At 35.0% G+C, this 22,368-nt stretch overlaps 1 protein-coding gene and 1 non-coding gene across 12 annotated transcripts in view; one reads left to right on the top strand and one right to left on the bottom strand.

Annotated features, from left to right (window-relative positions):
• The window catches only part of VPS13B (vacuolar protein sorting 13 homolog B), a 769,746-nt gene that overhangs the window by 433,244 nt on the left and 314,134 nt on the right, over positions 1-22,368 (bottom strand). For 9 of the 11 annotated variants that reach the window (XM_032316092.1, XM_032316089.1, XM_032316090.1 and 6 more), the window contains 2 exons: positions 14,436-14,545; positions 6,827-6,974 (listed from right to left, as the gene is read on the bottom strand). In XM_032316092.1, the coding sequence (XP_032171983.1) occupies positions 6,827-6,974; positions 14,436-14,545 (258 nt within the window). Of the gene's footprint in view, positions 1-5,659; positions 6,244-6,826; positions 6,975-14,435; positions 14,546-22,368 lie in introns of those variants that run through there. The other 2 variants (XM_032316095.1, XM_032316087.1) reach the window with 2 other exon arrangements.
• LOC116575582 lies at positions 13,056-13,161 on the top strand. Its single transcript, XR_004279846.1, has one exon. It is a non-coding gene; the product is annotated as a U6 spliceosomal RNA (small nuclear RNA).

The raw sequence follows: 22,368 nt of genomic DNA, 5'->3' as shown, positions 1-22,368 counted from the left end.
CATAGTGGAATAAGAAAGTACCTGACCTTGGAGAGTCATATACCTTAGGGAGCCATATGACCTTGGGGTGTATACCCTTAAGCTTTCACATGAGAGACAAAACTCAATCTTATTTAAACCATTGCTATTGAGAGATTTCTGATATTTTCAGCCAAAATTAACTCAATCATTACAACTACATTACTGAACTACTGTTTAATTTAAAAATACTATATTTTGAAATGAGATCAGAAAAAAATGCAATTAGATATTTTACCTAATAACCGAAGTTCATTGTCAAAAAAAAAAATTCTTCAAAAAAATATGAAACCTTTATTGGTAATATAAACAATGTGATTTTAAAATTTCATGATTTTCCATATTTAATTTTCTTTCAGAAAATAAGATAGAATTTCCATATGTCTGATGAGAAATGGAAGCATTTGAAACATAATTTTTTTTATTTCTTAAAATATATCGCTGATTCTGGGATATATATAAACATACATATTAGGGAAGAAAGAAATATGTCAGCAGTAGTGTTTCATTTCTTAGTGTCATCCAGCAATTTAACTGCAACACTGAAGTGACATCAATTAAAGAGTGGCAGATCCTTCCATGCTAATCAAAGAAGTTTAGTGTTTCCCACTATAACCTTGTTGGTAGCTCTGATATAAAATTCTTCACTATTTCAGTCCCATGGGACTGGACTGAAAAATTAGAACCATCCCTTGACAAAAAAGAATGCTCTGAAGTTGGCTGGTTATATATTTGGTATTAGAGGGGAAAATAGTAGATGACTAAATTTGCACAGATCTGACTCCTACAGCTGGTTGTGCTGTTAAGTAAAGAAAGAAGGCAACTAATAATCACAGAATGGCCTTCATAATCTGGAACTTTATTTGTGTGTGTATGAGTCTGCTACAGGTGCATTAACACGTTGAGAAAATATGTTAACTAACGTAATTAGGGTGCTATTTACTTTTCAAGTGTTATTCTCTGTAATTTGTTAAATAGCAAAGCACCTCTTATAGCACCAGAAAACACTTTACCAAGTGGAATCTGAAGAAGAGAGTTAAACAATAATCAAACTGAGAAAGATTTTTTTACAAGGATGAAATCAAGGAGCAATATAAATATTCATATCAAGAGATTTATTTTTTTAAGTTTTTATTTATAGCAGTTGAACACTTCCATACACCTAGTGCTGATCACAAGTGCCCTCCTTAATCCCCATTACCTATCCCATTGACTAATGAAGAGGATGATACACACACACACACACACACACAATGGAATATTAATCAGCCATAAAAAAGAATGAAATTTGCCATTTGCAACAATATGGATGGAGGCAAAGAGTATTAATGCTAAATAAAATACGTCAGTTAGAGACAGATAAAGACCATATGATTTCACTCATATGTGAAATTTAAGAAACAAAGCAAATAAGCAAAAAGCAAAACAAAACAAACAACAACAATAAAACCCAACAAACTAACTCTTTACTATAGAATACAAACTGATGGTTACCAGAGGGGAGGTAGGTGGTGGGATGGGTGAAATACACCACCTGGAACTAAATATTTTTTCACTAAATATTTTTAACCTTTTATTCATAAAGAGGTCAAGCAACTTATCCATCTCTGTAATTATAAAGTGAAGGGATTAGACTGGGTAATTTATTCGAAGATACATAAAATCCCGTACGTTTTTTCCAAAGTTATTTGCAAGGCTCCCTCCTTTACTGGCTTCATATCAGTTCAAATTTTCAGTGAGACCTACTCTGCCTACTCAAATTAATTATCATCCTACAGTCTACTAAAATTTGATACACCTTTTTCCCCCCATTTATTCTCTTTGTGCTTCATTCTGGCAAGTTTCTATTACTAGGCCTTCAAGGTCGATTTCTTTTTTTTTTTATTTTATTTTATTATTATTATTTTTTTAAGATTTTATTTATTTATTTGTCAGAGAGAGATTACAAGTAGGCAGAGAGGCAGGCAGAGAGAGAGAGGAGGAAGCAGGCTCCCTGCTGAGCAGAGAGCCCGATGCGGGACTCGATCCCAGGACCCTGAGATCATGACCTGAGCCGAAGGCAGCGGCTTAACCCACTGAGCCACCCAGGTGCCCCTCAAGGTCGATTTCTTCTGCAATGCCTACTCGAGTGCTATTTCTACCCAGTCAGTTTCTCCCTTCCCATATATTTTTCAACTCTAGAGTTGGGCTTGGTTCTTAATTATGTCTTCCATTTCCCTCCAAAATGTACTCATCTTTCCTTAAATACCTGAATACAGTTATAATACCTGTTTGAATGTACAAGTATTTAATACACCTCTAATTCTATCATCTATGCCATTTCTTAGTTTATTTCTATTGGCTTATTTTTCTCCTGGTCATAGATTACTACTTCTTTGCATCTCTATGCTTCTCTATGCATCTGAATGCTTGACATTGTGATTTTAAGCTGTTACATGTCTGGATATTCTTACAATCCTCTTAATAGTGTTGGGCTACAAAAAAAAAAAAAAAAAGAAAGAAAAGAAAAGAAAAGAAAAAAAAATAGTGTTGGGCTTCATTTTGCCAGCACTTAAAACTACTGTTTTTGTTGCTTCAGAGGCTTTTTAAAACTTGCTTAAGGTGAATCTAAGGTAGCCTTTACATTTTTGATAGTTTAGTTCCACCACGGGGGGGTATGGCTTTCCTGAGGTCTCTACCGAATATCCTGAATAACTGACAGGATTATAGACTATGACAATAGGAACCTGAATACCTTCCAGCCCTGTGTGAGCTATGGCAATCATTCAGATTATGGTTTCTAGGTCATCCTTTGCCCAACCATTCAGAGTTTCATCCTATGCAGGCATGTCTTACGATTTAGCAAATACTCAATGAGAACACTATTCCTGATTTCTGGAGTTCTTTTGCTACACAGCTTTCTCTCTCTACAATTTTATCCCATGCTTTGCCATCATCTCCACCTCCTACTACTTCACTTGGCCTCCCTAAACTTCAATTCAGCAAGACACTGAGCTCAGCTTAATACGTCGCACCCTGTTCTTTGATCTGGAATGTGCCTTTAGCCAGAAAGCCAAGGCAATCCAAAGGATGCTTTGTTTCCTTTCTGTGATGATTCACAGTCCTATACAGCCTACTGTCCAATGTCTAGAAGCTTTTTTTCTCCCATATATTTGGACAAGTTTCTTATTTATTTATAGCAGGAATATAAATCTAGTCCCTATTATACCACCATGGTCAGAAGCCAAACTTCCATACTTTGAAATTGTAGCATTATCTACTAAAATTTACATCATTAATTATCACATCTTAATTTTTGTACTATTTTTGTAGTACCTGAGAAGTCAAATTAAAAGGCCTTCTATTATTTTAACCATATACTTATAGTGCTTTGGACTTGAGAAGTAATATCTAAACATGCAAGAGAAAAATAGCTAATATTTTTTAAAGAGCTATCATTTATAGAGCATTCTTCTTTTTAAAGTTTTCATATCCATTACATTTTCATCAAGAGTTCCAAATGAATTTTCCTAACATTTCCAAAACATAGGGTAAACAGATGTTATAGTTTTTAGGGGTTTCCCTGTTTTCAAAAATAGATTCTCTAGAAGATTACTTAGAATTCTGTGATAATATATTATCTTCATGTGAGACATGCTTTTATTCTGGGTTGGCCTGCCCTATGTGCCTATATCACTGAAATAGTGTTGTTCTGCTGTCAACACATTTCCAACAATCAAACATATGTTCTCCCTGTAGCCAGCTATTTAACATTGGTTAATTGTGATTGGAAGAGGAAGATGTCTGCTTTTGTTGAATAATCACCAAGCAAAAATCAAGGCCAGTGCAGTATCACCAAGCTTTGGCCTTCATGTGCCAAAAATGCTACATAATTGTTGGGAATGAACTTAAGACCAAGACTGGACCTTAGGTTGAAAATATAAAAACTCATTTTAGTAAGAATTCAGACATAAATTAACACTGACAGTTCTCCACTATACAATTCAGCTAAAAATTTAAATGTACATTTCATAATAATATGATTATATTTAACACTAACTGAACTATACAATTTAAAGGTTAAGATGGTAATAGTAAAAAAAAAACAAACAAGATATGTAAAAAGGCTATGAATGAATTACCAAATTCATTTCAATTCATGATGCAATGTAAATAATGAGTACAACAGTGATAATTTCATTTAGAAATGATACAAAGAACTCATTAAACATTTTTTAAATTAAAACTGAAGGAGGAAAAGTAATATAATTAAAAATACAACTGAAACTTTTGAAATTTATTTATTTATTTATTATTTATTTTAAAAGATTTTATTTATTTGACAGAGAGAGAGAGATCACAAGTAGGCAGAGAGGCAGGCAGAGAGAGAGAGAGAGAGAGAGAGAGGGGAAGAAGCAGGCTCCCTGCGGAGCAGAGAGCCCGACACGGGGCTGGATCCCAGGACCCTGGGATCATGACCTGAGCCGAAGGCAGAGGCTTTAACCCATTGAGCCTACCCGGCGCCCCTGAAATTTTTGAAATTTAATCCTAAGTAAAGAAATTAGTTAGCATAGAACATTCTCAAGAGAGCACTACCACAAACCAAGGTTTCCAGAGAAGTAAAAACAGTGAGACTTCAAGTAGGAAGATACACAAATCATAAAGAATAAATACCTATGATCATAATTTCTATCCTCTGTCATGGAATTTCATTGAGATCTTAAGCATTTTCCCTTATCTATATTCATCCTTAACAATTACTTTAAATCAATTATCAACTGTGATTCAAAGAACATGACTAAATAGTAAGCAAGAGGTTAGAATATGTGGTTAATATGCATACAAGATTAAATTTACTTTTATCAAATCATTCTTTAGTAGACATTTTACTTATTTTATCAAGAGGTAATGGGTGCCCGGGTGGCTCAGTTGGTTGAGAGACTGCCTTCAGCTCGGGTCATGATCCCACGACCTGAGATCAAGTCCCACATCTGGCTCCCCCTACTCTGTGGGGAGCCTGCTTCTCCCTTTTCCTTTGCCTGACACTCTCCATGCTTGTATTCTGTCAAATTAGTAAATAAAATCTTTTTTTTTAAAGAGGTAATAATTATATGGGGTGCCTGGATGGCTCAGTACATATTATGCATCTGACTCTTAATTTCAGCTCAGGTCATGATCTCAGGGTCGTAAGAACTAGCCCTGCATTGAGAGCAGGGCTGTGCTGGGCATGGACCTACTTAAGACTGTCACTTTCCCTCTCCCTCTGCCCTCCACACCCACAAAAAGAAAAAAGGTGATATTTATAAATCTTTATCTAATTAACAGTTCAAGAGATCTAAAGTATAAAACTTAGCACAGTATCTAAAGGAAATAATACTGCATTAAAAGTTCAATACTTGGGACGCCTGGGTGGCTCAGTTGGTTAAGCAGCTGCCTTCGGCTCAGGTCATGATCCCAGGGTCCTGGGATCGAGTCCCACATCAGGCTCCTTGCTCGGCAGAGAGCCTGCTTCTCCCTCTGCCTCTGCCTGCCTCTCTGTCTGCCTGTGCTCACTCGCTCTCTCTCCCTCTGTCTCTGACAAATAAATAAAATCTTTAAAAAAAAAAAAAAAGTTCAATACTTAAGTTACAGATCAGCTTCCTATGTTACAAAAACTAAGCATAGGCATTTTGGCATTTAATAAAGAAAATCTCAACAAAGTAAAAGGTTTGTGGATGCTAACAGGTGGAAGTTGAATAATTTCACAAAATAAACATAACAACAATACTTTAGGAAAAGTAAAATAACAAGTGTAAAACTCCAGAAAAATGTATGTTACCATTTTATTGTTGTTAAATATGGTCAGAAAATAGTACTTTTCCTCTAAACTATAAATGTTAGTTTGATATATATGTTAAGTTCCTTAAGGGCGAGGATCATGTCTAATTAATGTATCTATGCTCCATATCACAACAGAGTTTTGTCCAGTATAGACATTCAATAAGTGGTTTCTGGTTTAGTGAAAATATGAAACTTTTCCCAATATGTTTCAGAATACAGAAGTGATATGAAATAAAGCTTAGCATCTAAGGAAAAATATAAACTCTCCTGAAGATGTGACCGATCATCATAAACATTACAAGTTAACCAAGAAAATACCACTTAAATGCAATTATAAAGTGCTTTTCTTTTCAATTACACAAATGGGGATTTAAAAATTGTCTTATGGAAGAATATTTATGTTCTTTATTTGCAGAGATGATCTAGCTGAGAGAGTGAGAGAAGGGAGAGGGAGAAAATTGAGATATATTTCGCAAGAATTCACTTTAAGAAAGAACATACTTGGTTCTTTATGGATCTCTAGTGTTTTTGCAAGTCTTAAAAGTAAAGCAGTGAGTGCCTTTGTGCCCAGTTTTCAAGGATATTTGTACAGCATACAGACACAAAAGACAGAGCTACAGTCCTCCTTTTGAGCAAAGGCTTAGGCCTTGCAAGTTACAAATACTGCCTCCCTCCAAAGAAAATGGCAGGCATGTTTTCTACTGATTATAGCAAGTTCAGGTTCCCTGATTGAGGGTTCCTCTCCTCTAACATAATCCACTGTGTATAGGTGGCATCTAACCTCCCTGGTACCACTCTGTGGGAATGAGGCTTAGGACAAGGACACAAGAAAATGCTAATAGCCTAGGTTACTGCTAATGCTGCAAGATAATAAAGTCCTTTGTCTCCATTCCACGAGTCCCATGTCTTTGGCTGGCATTCATGAAACTGTGGCCTGGATAACCTGATAACTTACTTGAGCTTAGAGTTAGGGTAAAATCACAGACCCTTCAGAATTCTTGACACATACCTGTTACTGTTTTTGTTTTTATAGGGCTGCTGGCATATTCAGAGGCCTGATATGACTGCTGCTTTGCCAGGGGTGCACTTCCAACAGACACTTCATCGTCCTTCCTTCTGCTAATTGGCATAACAAGAGGAACAGCTACGACAGGCTGCTGGAGAGAGGCAAATGAAACACTGAATTATTTACTATTTCTTAAGCAGTGAAGGTTAAACATGGCGACATTGAGGAAAAGCCTTCATAAGTGGTGTTGAAGTTTATTACTTGAAATCAATCAGTCAACTGTACTTTTCACAGTTTTTCCCCTCTCTCTTCATCTCTCTCTCTTATGCACACAGATTCACACAGGGACACATAGTTTCAGCGTGAAATTACAATTCTCTATGAAACTAAGATAGCTTGAAAATAAATGAAATTTAAAATAAATTTCAGTAAGAAGCATAAAGATAATACGGTAAGGGCAAATCAAAACTAAAATCAGCTTTGAAAATTGTGATTATTAGAAAATAAAAAGTTATCCTTATGAAATGATACTTTAGAAACATACTTGTATAAAGTGATTAATTACATGTTACAGTTCAGCTTAATAAAGAATTGCTCAAAATCTCTACATTTTGTCTCACAAAGTGATATATGTAGCATATTTAAAAAGCACAGAAAAGTATCCACAGTTAGAGAAAGCTGGAAAACATTATGATCCTATATTGAATGCATGAGTGCTGAACTGGACAATAAAGCAGCTGTTTCATCTTTATTCACTGAAATAAAGTCTGATGTTACTGCTGATGACGCCCAATACAATCTTGTCAGATTTTTGGCAAAAAAGAAAAAAAAGGTATTTTTAAAGTTTGCTGCAGGATCAAAGATCAATGTTGAACTGGGTAGAAAACAATCATGAAATGTTGGGTTTTAGCCACAAATTGAGAAGGCAATTGCAGCGTGGGCAACAACAGCTGCTAACTGTAACACAGCTGCGTCCGATGGTAGCTCTGGAGGGGCTGCTCGAGAGCAGCGCAGTCTAACGTTGCTCTCAACAGCACAACACCACATTCTTCAAGATCCAACTTTAAGCCTCACCCAACATTTATTACTTATTTAATACTAATTCGATTATAAAAACATCCCAATCAGAACTCAGGTTCTGAACATTATCTAACAATGCAGCAAATCAATCAAGCCATGAGATAGAGGGGGGATAAAGGCAAAGTATTTTAAAGTTGCTACTTCAACTGAGTAAAAGGACAAGGAAGCGGATAATGAGAAAATGGAAAGGTTAAATATATTTGTGGGAAACATCACAATGTATAGTACCTACTTGCATATTAAGAATTTAGTAAAACTGATATTTATAAAATCTGAATAGGAAATTAGTATTTTAAGACCTAGATGAGAAACGTTTGACATATTGTTAAGTTTTGATGTATTTAAAATTCCTCAACTATAAAATATGGGAGTGGAGATGTCTACTTAAAAACCCCTATATGTTCTAGTATTTAGTGATTCCAAAATCCCCTGAATTTCTTGGCCATCATTTATAAACAATGTTCAAATTCAAATTAATGTATTAGAGAAAAATTATGTTCTGCTTAGTGTGATATTTAACTCAAGCAAAATAGCTGGAAGATGGGCACCTGAGTGGCTCAGTGGGGTAAGCCTCTGCCTTCAGCTCAGGTCACGATCCCGGGATACTGGGATAGAGCCCCGCACTGGGCTCTCTGCTCAGCAGGGAGCCCCGCCATCTCTGCCTGCCTCTCTGCCTATTTGTGATCTCTCTCTGTCAAATAAATAAATAAAATCTTAAAAAAAATAGCTGAAAGATGAGATTCATAAGAGCCTTAATATTGGGAATACCCAAAAACAAACAAACAAAAAACCCTTCCTTTTGGTGGCTGAAACTGGGTGCATTTTCACAAAGGCAACAATTTACTAAAAGCCCTAACAAAACACCTCCTAATAAGACAGCAGGCTCTGATATGTCTCCTACAGAACTGTATTCCAAATACCTACAACAGTGTCCAAAAGACTCTCCATAAATATTTGCTGAATTATTACTAATACAGAAACCACATGTCAGGCAAGAAGAGATACTGGATATAGAGTAAAATTATTTGATTTCCTCCACTTTTCTGGAAATATGGCTACTCCAGTCAAAAATATAAAAATAAACAATATTTATTTTTAGCCAGCTTCCATGTTTCTACTAATAATCTTCTACCTTCTGGTACTAGATATTTCCTCAAATATCAGTGTATCCTAGCCTCAGATTTCTCCTATCCTTGATGCATCAATATTCCATGATCTCAAACTACTTAAAAGCTTTTGCTGTTCTTCTAAAAAAAAACTCTCCCTCTTTATTAATTTAATATAAAACTCTCCCTCTTATTAACTTAATAAATGTAAAAGTATAGGAAATTAAAAAGAAAAACAACATCCACATTCTCATTACAGCTAATAGTTACTGGTTCTTTACATTTTTATATTTCCTTTTTTTAAAAAAAGAGACCAATGAAGTATTACAGATATGGTTAAAACCCCTCCAACTGGTTTCATGGACCTGTACCCCTGGGGATAAAAATATATGTTTATAAAAAATTAAAAAAAAAACAAAAAACAAAACAAAACAAAAAAACAAAAAAACCTCCAACTGCTAACCACCTGCCCATTTCTCCTGCAATCACCCACGATTATGATACTGATAAAATCCGTGAAATGCATGTTTTAACAACTATCTTTACTTACACACACTCATATACACCACTTATTTTACCATTTATTTCTTTCTAAGGGTAGTTTTGGGAAAATGTACATAAATGCTCTCATATTACATATATCCTTGGAAAACTAATTTTTGCATTAGGTATAGTTTGAGGCATACATATTAAAACCAATCGTATAATCTCTACTAATAAATTATCTTATCATGTGAATATGTCATACTTTTTTTATCTACTTCCTTACAGTCATTCAAGTTGTCTCCAGTTTTACATGGCTGCAATAAACACTGCAGTAAGAGGCTTATTCATGACTCTTTAGGCTCCTATGAGTATATGTGTCAAAAGCATATCTTTATTAAAAAGTGGGATTTAGAGGGGTGCCTGGATGGCTCAGTGGGTTAAAGCCTCTGCCTTCAGCTCAGGTCATGATCCCAGGGTGCTGGGATCGAGCCCCGCATCGGCTCTCTGCTCAGCGGGGAGCCTGCTTCCTCCTCTCTCTCTCCCTGCCTCTCTGCCTACTTGTGATCTCTCTGTCCAATAAATAAATAAAATCTTTTTTTAAAAAAAGTGGGATTTAGGGCCTAGAGGCTATGTCTATTTTCAATTTTTTTAAAACAAACTGTAAGGACTAAACTTGGTTTTTTTAAAGATTTTATTTATTTAAAAGAGAGAGAGAGAGAGATCACAAGTAGGCAGAGAGGCAGGCAGAGAGAGAGAGGGAAGCAGGCTCCCTGCTGAGCAGAAAGCCCAATGTGGGGCTCAATCCCAGAACCCTGACATCATGACCTGAGCCGAGGGCAGAGGCTTAATCCACTGAGCCACCCAGGTGCCCCAATGCCTATCTTCAATTTTATTGGATATTGCTAATTCATTCATTTTCACTCATAACAGTAGTGTTAGTTTATGAATTTTCTATTTTTTCACCACTACTGAGTATTAGCATTTTTCACCCAATAGAGTTTAAAAAGTAAAGATGAGTAGTCATGAGTGATAATTATTAAAGCTGGATGATACAGTCACAGGGATGGGATCAATTATGCTCTTCTCTCAATTACCCATGTTAAAAAAAAAAAGTAAGAATAAAATAGTAGGTTAAGTATATTTTTAAAAATATATTTTTGAGATACTGATGAACCATAGTAAAATAGTAATACTGTGAAGTGCTGGTGAAAATGTACACTGTAACCAACTGTAAAAGGTAAATCACAATATAACAAAGTTTTCAAAATATTCAAAAATATATGCCTTTAACTAATTTTTTTAAAGATTTTACTTACTTATTTGAAAAAGAAAGAAAAAAGAAGTACAAGTGAGGGGGGAAGGAGAGAGAGAGGGAGAAGCAGACTCCCTGCTGAGCAGGGAGCCTGACCTGGGGTTCAATCCCAGCAACCCAAGGTCATGACTGGCGCCAAAGGCAGACACTTAATTGAATCAGCCACCCAGGCCCCTCAGTATATGCCTTTAACTATTAATTACACTTTCAAAAATATATTCTAAGTGAATACTTAAAAAAAAATCCAAAGATTTAATTATGAAGATATTTATCCCAATATCATTTTAACTCTGGATGAATAGGGTTATGGGTATTTGTTAGTATTACTTTTAAACAAAACTACTGTTTTGAACTTGGAATTTTTAAAAATATATATTTACATTTAATTTTAAATAGTTATACTAAAAATAAAATTAAATATAAAAATCTTTAAAGATGGTTGTTATCAATCAAATGAATCGATCTACTTAAGATGCTAGGACAAAAAAAAAAGATGCTGGAACATTGATCTTCAGGGATATCTCTAGCATAACTTGACATATTTGTGTCATTTATAAAATAACCAATGAAAATTTACAGTACAACAGGATATTATTCAGCCATAAAGAAGAAGTCTTCTCATTTGTGACAATATGGATGGACCAAATAATAAGGTAGTTAGGCTAAGTGAAATAAGAGAAAGAAACATACCTATTGATTTCACTTATATATGGTATATTAAAAAAAAAAAGACAAACTCATGGGGGCAGTTGAGGTGAAAGGAGTCAAAAGGTACAAACTTCCACTTAAAAAACAAATAAGTTATGAGCTGTAATGGACAGCAATATGACTATAGTTAAAAGTACCATATTGTATATTTAAAATTTGTCAAGAGAGTAGATCTTAAGCTCTCATCAAAAGGAAAAAAATCTGTAGCTATCTGTAGTGACAGATGTTAACTACTTATTGTGGTGATAATTTCAAAATATACACAAATATCAAATCACTATGTTGTATACCTGAAAACTAAGACATCAATTATTGCTCAATTAAAAGAACTTACATCTAAAATATTTCTCAAATGCACCCTGATATTAGTGTCATTGACTGTTAAGGTGGATTTCTATGCAACTGCTGGTAAAGCAGAGATGGTGGAAAGACTAGTTAAGGTGGTCCTGTTTTTTACTGGCCTATTTGCCCTCATAGTGCCCAGATGTTCGTTCTGAGTATCTGATGCATAAGAATTGCATAGTAAATGTTCACTTTCATTTTTATTATCTCTGTATTGCCTCTTCTTCTTTAGTTTTATTCAACATTCTGTTAGAGAAAACCTCCTAAAATTCAAATCTCTTTATATCAGGTTCCTATAGTTCTTCTTTACACTTCAGGATGAAGTTCAAACACTCTGTATTAAAAAAAAAAAAAAAAAAAAAAAAGTCTTTTATGAATTGGCTTCCAATTCCTACCAGTCTCTAGAAAAATTGGCTCAAGTCTGGAATCACTGAAGGTTCCTTTCTTACCAAATTAGTGGGGTGTTTTTGTTGTTGTTGTTGTTTTTCCTCTGCTCACACAGTTCAGTCTAGAGCAACCTTTCTGGTCTGGTTTACTGCTATAATGCTCAACTCAACTGTCTTAATTCCTCCTTTTAACAACCTCATCTGCCTGTGAGAACTATTCTTCTTTATCTTTTTCCACATAATCCTATTTAGATCTAATATAGCAATTTCTAAAAATGGCATTACTATATTCCTTCATATTCCTAAATACAGTAAATAACTCTAGACGGAGGGATATACTAAAAATTAACTTTTATTTCTGTAGCCCCAGTATCTAGCACAGTGCCTTGTGGTCTCTAACTATTTGATAAAAAAGAACAATGAAACTGGGGAATGGAAGCTGTAGTTTCAAATTAAGACAGGGTTAAGAAAATCCTTTAAAAGATACTCCTTGAGGGCGCCTGGGTGGCTCAGTGGGTTAAGCCGCTGCCTTCGGCTCAGGTCATGATCTCAGCGTCCTGGGATCGAGTCCCGCATCGGGCTCTCTGCTCAGCAGGGAGCCTGCTTCCTCCTCTCTCTCTCTGCCTGCCTCTCTGCCTACTTGTAATCTCTCTCTGTCAAATAAATAAATAAATAAATAATCTTTAAAAAAAAAAAAAAAGATACTCCTTGAGACATGGGTTGAAATATTCAGTCCATTTTTGTCTTATTTAATTATGAAATTGTGTATTTTTCTATCACCTAGCTTTAAGTTATTTCAGAAAAAAGATGCAGCACTCACTTTGGCAGCACATATACTAAAACTGGAACAATACAGAGAACATTAGCATGCCCCCTGTGCAAGGATGACAGGCAAATTTATAAATGTTTCATATTAAAACAAATACCAAGTCATTCAATTAGAGTACTATAAAATTACAATTAAGTCAATAGGAAAATGCAATGCAAGGTAGCATAAATTTGGCCTGAAAAACATTTAGTTCTGCCATTTACTACATGTGACAATAGGTAGGTAAATGTCAATAAGCATCAGTTTCTTCATTTTTAAAATGGAAAAAATAAAACCCTTCTCTAAGAATTCCATTTAAGCATCATGACACAGAAAATTATACTTAAGCATTCCAGGAACTACAATTAGGTACTCTTTACTTTGCAATTTATACCCTTTTAAGTAAGCATACATCCCAGGATGCCTGGGTGGCTCAGTTGGTTAAGCAGCTGCCTTCAGCTCAGGTCATGATCCCAGCGTCCTGGGATCGAGTCCCGCATCGGGCTCCTTACTCGGCAGGGAGCCTGCTTCTCCCTCTGCCTCTGCCTGCCATTCTGTTTGCCTGTGCTCGCTCTCTCCCCTCTCTCTCTCTGATAAATAAATAAAATCTATAAATAAATACATAAATAAATAAATAAGCATACATCCCAACTCTTTTATACCAACCATCCCAATCCAGGGGTTTGGCACTCTATGAATACTTGTTGAGTAAACCTAAAGATGAAGAGGAAATACAGAGATAATAAAAACAAACGCTAACATTTGCTACGCAATTCCTACACATCAGACACTCAGAACAAACATCTAGGCACTATGAAGGAAAGAAAGTCAGTAAAATAGAACTACCTAAACTAGTCTCTCCAGTGTTTCTGCTTTACCAGCAATTGCATAGAAATTCAGTCAATGAAACAGTAACTTACTGTTTAGAAATGAAAGAATGGAATTGCTTGAAAGGGGTAGAATGGAGGACAAAGGAATTGTGGTACATCCATTTAAAAAATCAATTCCAGGGGTGCCTGGGTGGCTCAGTGGGTTAAGCCTCTGCCTTCAGCTCAGGTCATGATCTCGGGGTCCTGGGATCGAGTCCCGCATCGGGCTCTCTGCTCTGCAGAAAGCCTGCTTCCCCCTCTCTCTCTGCCTGCCTCTCTGCCTACTTGTGATTTCTCTCTCTGCGTGTCAAATAAATAAATAAAATCTTAAAAAAAAATCAATTCCGACAATACATAACTGTAACAAATGACTAAGAAAAAGATTTATTCATTAAGAGAGTAAATTATAGTGTGTAAACCTGGCGATTCACAGACCTGTACCCCTGGGGATAAAAATATATTATATGTTTATAAAAAATAATAAATAAATAAAGTAAAATATAAAAATTTCTCACCTGCTGTATATGTCTACTGGTTCGTTTCTGTGGCTGATAAATGAGCCAGGTGTATAAGACTGGGTCAATATTAACTGCTACTCCTTGTACACTACAAAGAAGTACAGCACCTAAAAATCAAGATTTTAAAATTGTGTTAATTCCTCCTATAAAATAGTAAGCTTTGTATCACATCACACCAAGTAGGGCAGCTGTAATAGAAAAGACAAATTAACAAGGTGGACAAAAAGATCTTGAGGAATTCCAGCCTCATATACTGCTCATGATAGCATAAAATGATGCAAATGCTTTCAAAAACACTTTGGCATTTCCTCAAGAAGCAAAATATACAGTCACAATACGACCCAACAATTTTATTCCTAGGTATGTACCAAGATAACTAAAATCATATGTCCACTCAAAAGCTTGTACCCAACTTTTCAAAGCAGGATTCATAATAGCAAAACGTGGGAATAACACAAATATCCATGAATGGTTGAATGGATAAGCAAAATGTGGTAGAGCCACATGATGAAAAATCATTTGTCCATCACAATGAATAAAGTACTGATCCATGCCTGCACCACACCTTGAACACAAGTTAAGTGAAAGTCAGTCAGTCATAGAAAACCACAGACTGGATGATTCCACTTACATGAAATGGCTAGAACAAGCAAAACCCCGGAGTAAAAAGGTGGGATTAGCAGATGCCAGGGCTTGGAGCAGGGGCAATGGAAAGTAACTACTAATAGATACGAGGTTCTTTGGGGAGTGATTAAAATGTTCCAGAATTAGAAAATGATGATTGTTGCACAACCTTGCAAATATACTAAAAACCATCAAATTATGTGCTTTAAAAATAATGAATTTTATGGAAAATGAATTATCTCATTAAAAGCGAATATGTCTACCACATGATTTCACTCATATGTGGAATTTAAGAAACAAAACAGATGAACATAGGGGAAGGGAAGGAAAAATAAAATAAGACAAAACAGAGATGGAGGCAAACCATAAAATTCCTATTATAGGAAACAAACTGAGGTTGCTGGAGGGGAGGGGGGTAGGGAATAGGGTAACTGGGTGATGGACATTAAGGAAAGCACTTGATGTAATGAGCACTCGGTGTTATATGCAACCGATGAATCACTGAATTCTATCCCAGAAACTGAAAAATTATACAGTATAAGTTAACTAAACTGCATTTATATATAAAAAAAATTTTTAAGTGAATATGTCTTTAATAATAAGAAGCTTTATTTTTTAGGCAAAAAGCAATTTCTATATTGGTCATGAGAACAGAATATTATCTCCTTTTTTGTTTATTTTACAAACTTAATTCACAATGTGAAAGGAAGGATTATTATAACCACTCAATAAATCACTGCAAATTAAAGCTTTTAACGTACAGAAGCAAGAGATCTGCCTAGATGAAACACAGGCTAACATTCTGACATAAAACACAAAGCTGAAGTGTAACAAGTTGCAATTCCATTCTAGCAAAGCATTTTAGTCCCTCAGTGATAAAAAGCAACTCACATGGAACTTAACTAAAGCATAATATCCCATTCATAATTTATGTGCAGGTTATGTGCATTCAATGAATACATTTTTGTATTTCTACATATATTTTTTTGATAAAATATTATTAGCTCTGTTGGGATATATGGAGTACCAAGTAAGAGGTATTTGTCAATGTTGCTCTCAACTATATCTCCAGTATCTAGAAAAGTAATGGCCATATGGTAGGAACAGAGAGTCGTAATAAAAGGTAGATGAGTTGGGCGCCTGGGTGGCTCAGTGGGTTAAGCCGCTGCCTTCGGCTCAGGTCATGATCTCAGGGTCCTGGGATCGAGTCCCGCATCGGGTTCTCTGCTCCGCGGGGAGCCTGCTTCTTCCTCTCTCTCTCTCTCTGCCTGCCTCTCTGCCTACCTGTGATCTCTCTGTGTCAAATGAATAAATAAAATCTTTAAAAAAAAAAATAAAAAATAAATAAATAAATAAATAAATAAAAAGGTAGATGAGTTCTTGGATTAGGTACGAAAGCCCATTCATTCTATACCATTGCACATTATTTAAACAATACAATTACTATTAGTACCAACTCCTATGAAAAGTAAACCACACAGAGATAGAGATAGAAATATAGAGGAGAGTAAGCAAGAGAAATATCCTCTTTTTAAAAACTTTTGCACAGTATTTTCAAATGAGCAAAAATTGTCATATGTATTCCTATTCCACCTTTTGGTGCTTCTGAATATTCAGTGTAGATTCTTGGACAGCATTCAGAGACAACAGAAATCCCACCCACTCTTAACTTCCCAAATGTAACACTACCCGCATGTAACAATACGTGTGCTCCTGAGCAATGAGTTACTCAAATACATATCAGGAAGGAATGAATAGGAGAAGATAAATACAGGATGACTGGAAAAGGGGAGTCATAACTGAAGTCACTTAGAAAATACAATTTAATATATAAATTTTTTTCTATAGCAGAATGCATAAGAAGTATTAAAATCTTTTAAAGAAATTAATTACATACTTTTAAATGGAGAGTTTAAAATTCTTATTTAAATTCAAGAATATATAATTCAGTCTTAAAAGTTAAAAGATTTTTCCAAATTCCATATAAAGAAAGGAAATTACAGTTAGGTTTAAATTGCTGTGAAGTGTTTCCTGCCACATAAGCCCACTGTAATATAATTTGCTTTATAATTAATATCACATAAATATTAAAGACACCACAAATAATACATATTTTACAATAAGAAATGTGTTCCACAAAAAGCAACTGCAAGAAGAAAGAAGAATGTGGGGTCCAGGAGACAAAAGATCCAATACAGGAGAAAAGTGACAGAAATCCCCAAACAACAACAGTAATTTAGTGACAGGTACGTGAAAAATGTAGTAACAATATTTAAGATACATTTATTATTTATTTTTGAGAGAGAGAGAGAGAGAGAGAGCAGTGGAAGGGGCAGAGGGAGAAGGAGAGCGAGGACCGCAAACAGACTCCATGCTCAGCACAGACCTGTGCTGAGCTGGATGCAGATCTCTATCTCGTGACCCTGAGCTGAAATCAAGAGTCAAACCCTTAACCAACTGAGCCACCCAGGCCCCCAGAAAAGCAATAAAACACAATTATTAAATACAGGAAAAACACATGCTATAAAGGAAATGATAACTAATCACAGCATACATTACTGTATCATGAATATTTATAACCAGAAATATGTAAGTTCTGAAAATAATAGATGCACTGATTAATCAAACATGATATAACAATTTTGAAAGTAGGTATATATAAGAAGAATGTGAGATGTGAGCAGGACAGAGTGAGTGTTGGCTAAATATCATTTTCCAGAGTAAGACATCAATAAATTTTGCTCTAAAGTGACCAAGAAAGAGCAAGAGAAGTCATATTATTTAAAAATATGGAAGTAAACACCAAAATAATTATTGAAAAGATTTGAGAAGTGTTACCTCTTGAAAAGGGCACACACAAAAAAAGAACAGTTGCCATGAGGGAGAACACAATTAGGGTTCTCAGTTGGGGTCAAGAGAAAAGAGTGGTAGATGAGATTTCAATTTTCTTGCTGAGGAGTGTCTCTCTAGCCATTAGTAAAAAGGAGAATAAAATCTTCTGTTTGAAAAGTCTCCAATTCACTGTCATGTAACCACCACAAATTATGATCTGTAAAGGGTTCTCGTCACCAAAAATCAGCAACACTACAGAAAGCAAGCCATTGTGAGAGAGTCAGAAAAAGCAACAAACAACAAATTTAGACTGTTGATAGCCAAATACTGAAAATAAACACCTATGTATAAGCTATTTAAAATATAAAAGTATGGTATCATGCAGAGTATCAAAAAAGAGAAAGTATCAGGAAAGAACATACTTTAAAGAAAAACAAACTATAAAAATGACATAGTTAATTGTTGGTGTAAAAAACACATTGGGCAGGTTAGACAGATCAGCTATAGCTGAAGAGGAAAAAAAGTGAAATGGGGAAAGCATACAAGCTCATTTAGAATGTATCTAAAACAGAAAAATGGAAAATGGTTATGAAAATGAGGTTAAGAGATATGAGTACTGAGTAAGAAGATCAAATGTGTCCAGAGGGGATACCAAAAAATGGGGAAGAGGCAATATTATTAAAAACTTAACAGCTGAGAATTTTACAAAATTGTTGAAAGACATTAAGCCTCAAAAAAACCCACAACTAAATAAAACTCAATAAAACCAAAACATATAAAGCATTTCAAAACTACAATGAGATATCACCTAAAACCTGTGAGAATAACTAAAATCAACAACACAAGAAATAACAGGTTTGGCAAGGATGCGGAGAAAGGGAAGCCTCCTTGCACTGCTGGTAGGAATGCAAACTGGTCCAGCCACTGTGGAAAACAGCATGAAGAATCCTCAAAAAGTTGAAAATAGGGGTGCCTGGGTGGCTCAGTGGGTTAAGCCTCTGCCTCAGCTCAGGTCATGGTTTCAGGGTCCTGCGATCGAGCCCCACATCAGGCTCTCTGCTCAGCAGGGAGCTTGCTTCCCCCTCTCTCTGCCTGCCTCTCTGCCTACTTGTAATCTCTTTCTCTGTCAAATGAATAAATAAAATCTTAAAAAAAAAAAAAGGTTGAAAATAGAACAAACTACCCTATGACCCAGGAATTGCACTACGAGTTATTTACCCAAAGCATACAGAAATACTAATTTGAAGGGATACAAGCACCCCGAAGTTTACAGCAGCATTATATACAATGGGCAAATTGTGGAAACAATCAAAATGTCCACTGACTGATGAACAGAATGGAATGGAATGAATGGAAGATAAGCACACCATGGAATATTACTCAGCCATAAAAAGGAATAAAATATTGCCATTTGCTAGGGAGCATTATGCTAGGTGAAATAAGTCATAGAAAAACACATACCATATGACTAAATTCAAATGTGGAATTTAAGAAACAAATAACCATTAGGGAAAAAAGAGAGAGAGAGGCAAACTAAGAAACAGACTCTTAACTAGAAAACAAACTGACAGTTACCAGACAGAAAGTGGGTAAGGGGGTGGGTAAAATAGATGATGGGGATTAAGGGGTTACCTGTGATGAGCATGGGGTGTTGTACGGACTTACTGAAACACTAAATCGTACACCTGAAACTAATATTAAACTGTATGTTAACTAACTGGAAATTAAATGAAACATAAAAAAATAAACATAAACATATTTTGCTAAACAAATTAGAAAGAAGCTACAAACACTGAAGGGAAAAGAAGATTTTTTTAAAAAGCACCCTGAACAACAAGAATGATCATCTGGAGATTAAAAGCACAAACAATCAACTTCTCAGAAAAAAAAAAAAAAAATGGAATTGAGTATATGATTTTACTTCAAAATTTACATGTGTTATATATATTCTTTTCTATGTACAAAGTGTTCTGTTTAAAATAATGAAGAAAACACAGAAATTACATGTATTTTTAAAAAGGAATATATCAGGATAAGTTTGTTCTAATATTATGCATCTTAAGTACAAGGCACATACAAACTTTTTTATTTTTACTTTTTTGGGGGGGAAGAAATCATTTTTTATTATAAATTAACATTAACTACAATGTGATGTGCATCACAGAGAGTCTATCAAGAGATGCGGAGACAAAGAAATCTTACCCTTTTTCATAGCCGTGCAGACAAACTCACTACATACATATTCTCAGAATAAACACAAACTTTTTTAAATTATGATGAAAAATAAACCCACAAACCCTATACAAACAAAGCAGTTTATAAATTTAATAGTATGACAACTTCAAAGGACAAAAGTAAATTAGAAAATTACAGACATTCTCCATATTGGGCAAGTTATTGTAAAAGTCCTTTCAGCTGTGTCAAAAATTAAATGTGTTGGGTAAATTTTTTAAAAAACTTTCTTAGTGAATTAGTAGCATTCCTTTTTAATTGAGATTTTATAGAAAGGAAAAGGAAAACAAATGCATCATATAAATATTTTCATGTGAAAACTAACCTTAAAAGCCTTATTTTATTATAAAGAAGTTAAATACTTCAACAAATGTTCATAAAAGTTATATGAATACATTATATCAGAGATGACTGAATGACACATAGCCAGACTGGACCTCTGTGAATGTTACATAGGTGATAAAAGAGAATAATCTATTAACTTTATATCAAATTAGCTGAAATTATAGACATAAAGTTCTTTTAAATTTAAAGGGATATTTTCATATTATACTCAATTCAGGAGACTTCACCTTTAAAAATAACCCACAAGTTCTGACATGTAAGCGCACAGACAACTAGTCTGATTCTGGGTTTACTCAGAACAGATTCCTCATAAATCACTAAAACTTGGCAATATACTATTCTGTTTAATTTTAGCCTGGGAGACAACTAATAAGAAAAGTGTGTTTTATTTCTCTGCTTACTGCCAAAAATGGCTCCTTTATGCACATTCCACCCAGACTTCACAAATTAGTTAAACCAAGGCACCACTGTCATTTCAGTTACATCCTAAGCTGAAAATGAAATGAAAATAAAAAAAGAGTGAGAGACCAAAGGTGCACAGAATTACAATTAAATATACATGCTTCTTGTCAGCTATAGAAACTCTGTCAAGCCAATGAGATGGTCTTGTGAAATACTGAGGTATAAAAGTGGGCAAGTACCCTGCATTTTATGTTAAATCAATGAATGAGACAAAAAACACAGACATATTCATCTTCATCTAAGCTTCAGTGGCTAAAACTCACTATTTTTCTATTACATAGCTAGAGTAAATTAAGGGTATTTTAGATTCATACAGCTTTTAAGAAATTATTTGCTGCTTTAATTTTTAAGAATAATTTCAAGAATTTTAGCCTGTTAAGTAAACAAAAAAGAACGAATCAAAAACATGGGTGGAGAATAAAGGTAAGATAGAGTAATCACAGGCAAGAAATGACAGAGCAGGGATGAGCTGCCAACCACGGGTAACTTTAGCCAAGGTAATTGTCAAGTTTAGTATAAATGAAACATAAGACTTTTAGGTATGTGAATACGGTAGCTCATGTTACTTAATTAAAAATTATCATGCTTTCCCATAGCATATAGAAAATCACAGGAGAACTCTATTCCATCATAACAAAAACAAGCCATATAATGCTTTTCAACTTATCAAAGCTTTTCAACATTCATCATACAGCAGGGTTTGCAAAGAAACCTAATGAACAAAAATCCCAAAAGTGAAAAACCCTAAGGCAGGAAGGAATGAATAGTGGCTTTCATTCTTGGCAGAAATTGGCAGAAACTCCAACTTCGCAGAAGTTGGAGAAGAAACATGTTGTTAAGAAAAGAAGAGAAATGTTAACAAATGTTTAAAGATGAGTTTGGGGACTGACACGACAATTTAGAATCCCTGAGAATACTAGACACAAGAGGAGCGTACCCACCTGACATCTCTTTTCAACAAACCTCCACCAAATACTCATGAGAATAGCAGGGCACAGGACTGGAGAAATGAGGAAGACCCCAGTAACATGCAGGCACATGGAGCCTGATGACTTCTGAGAGCAGAGAAGGAAACTAAAGGAAATCCCACAGTCGTTGTGAACTTTTCAGTGAGCACCAACCAGGGCTATCTGTGACTAGGAGAAGAAAAGAGGAACTAAGATAGATTCCCCTGTAGGCAAATAATAACAAGCAAACAAGGCATGTTAGATCTGCGCATAGGTAAGAACCAAGAGCAAAATCACAAACAATACTGAAAGGAAGATTCTGATCCTGCTCTCAAAAAATGTGAAGCCTACGGAGAGCTCAACATAAGTAAAGCAAGAACCAGACCCACGTCACCTAGAGAATAAAAACAAAGATCATAAAGCATAGAGGATATAGCCAATACTATTTTAGTAATGTTATATGGTGACAGAAACTACACTTAACATGG

The sequence above is a fragment of the Mustela erminea genome, chromosome 16 (genome assembly GCF_009829155.1).
Source record: "Mustela erminea isolate mMusErm1 chromosome 16, mMusErm1.Pri, whole genome shotgun sequence".
Lineage (NCBI taxonomy): Eukaryota > Metazoa > Chordata > Mammalia > Carnivora > Mustelidae > Mustela > Mustela erminea.
The sequence above is the reverse complement of the archived record's forward strand: the minus strand, read 5'-3'. Positions and strand labels throughout refer to the sequence as shown.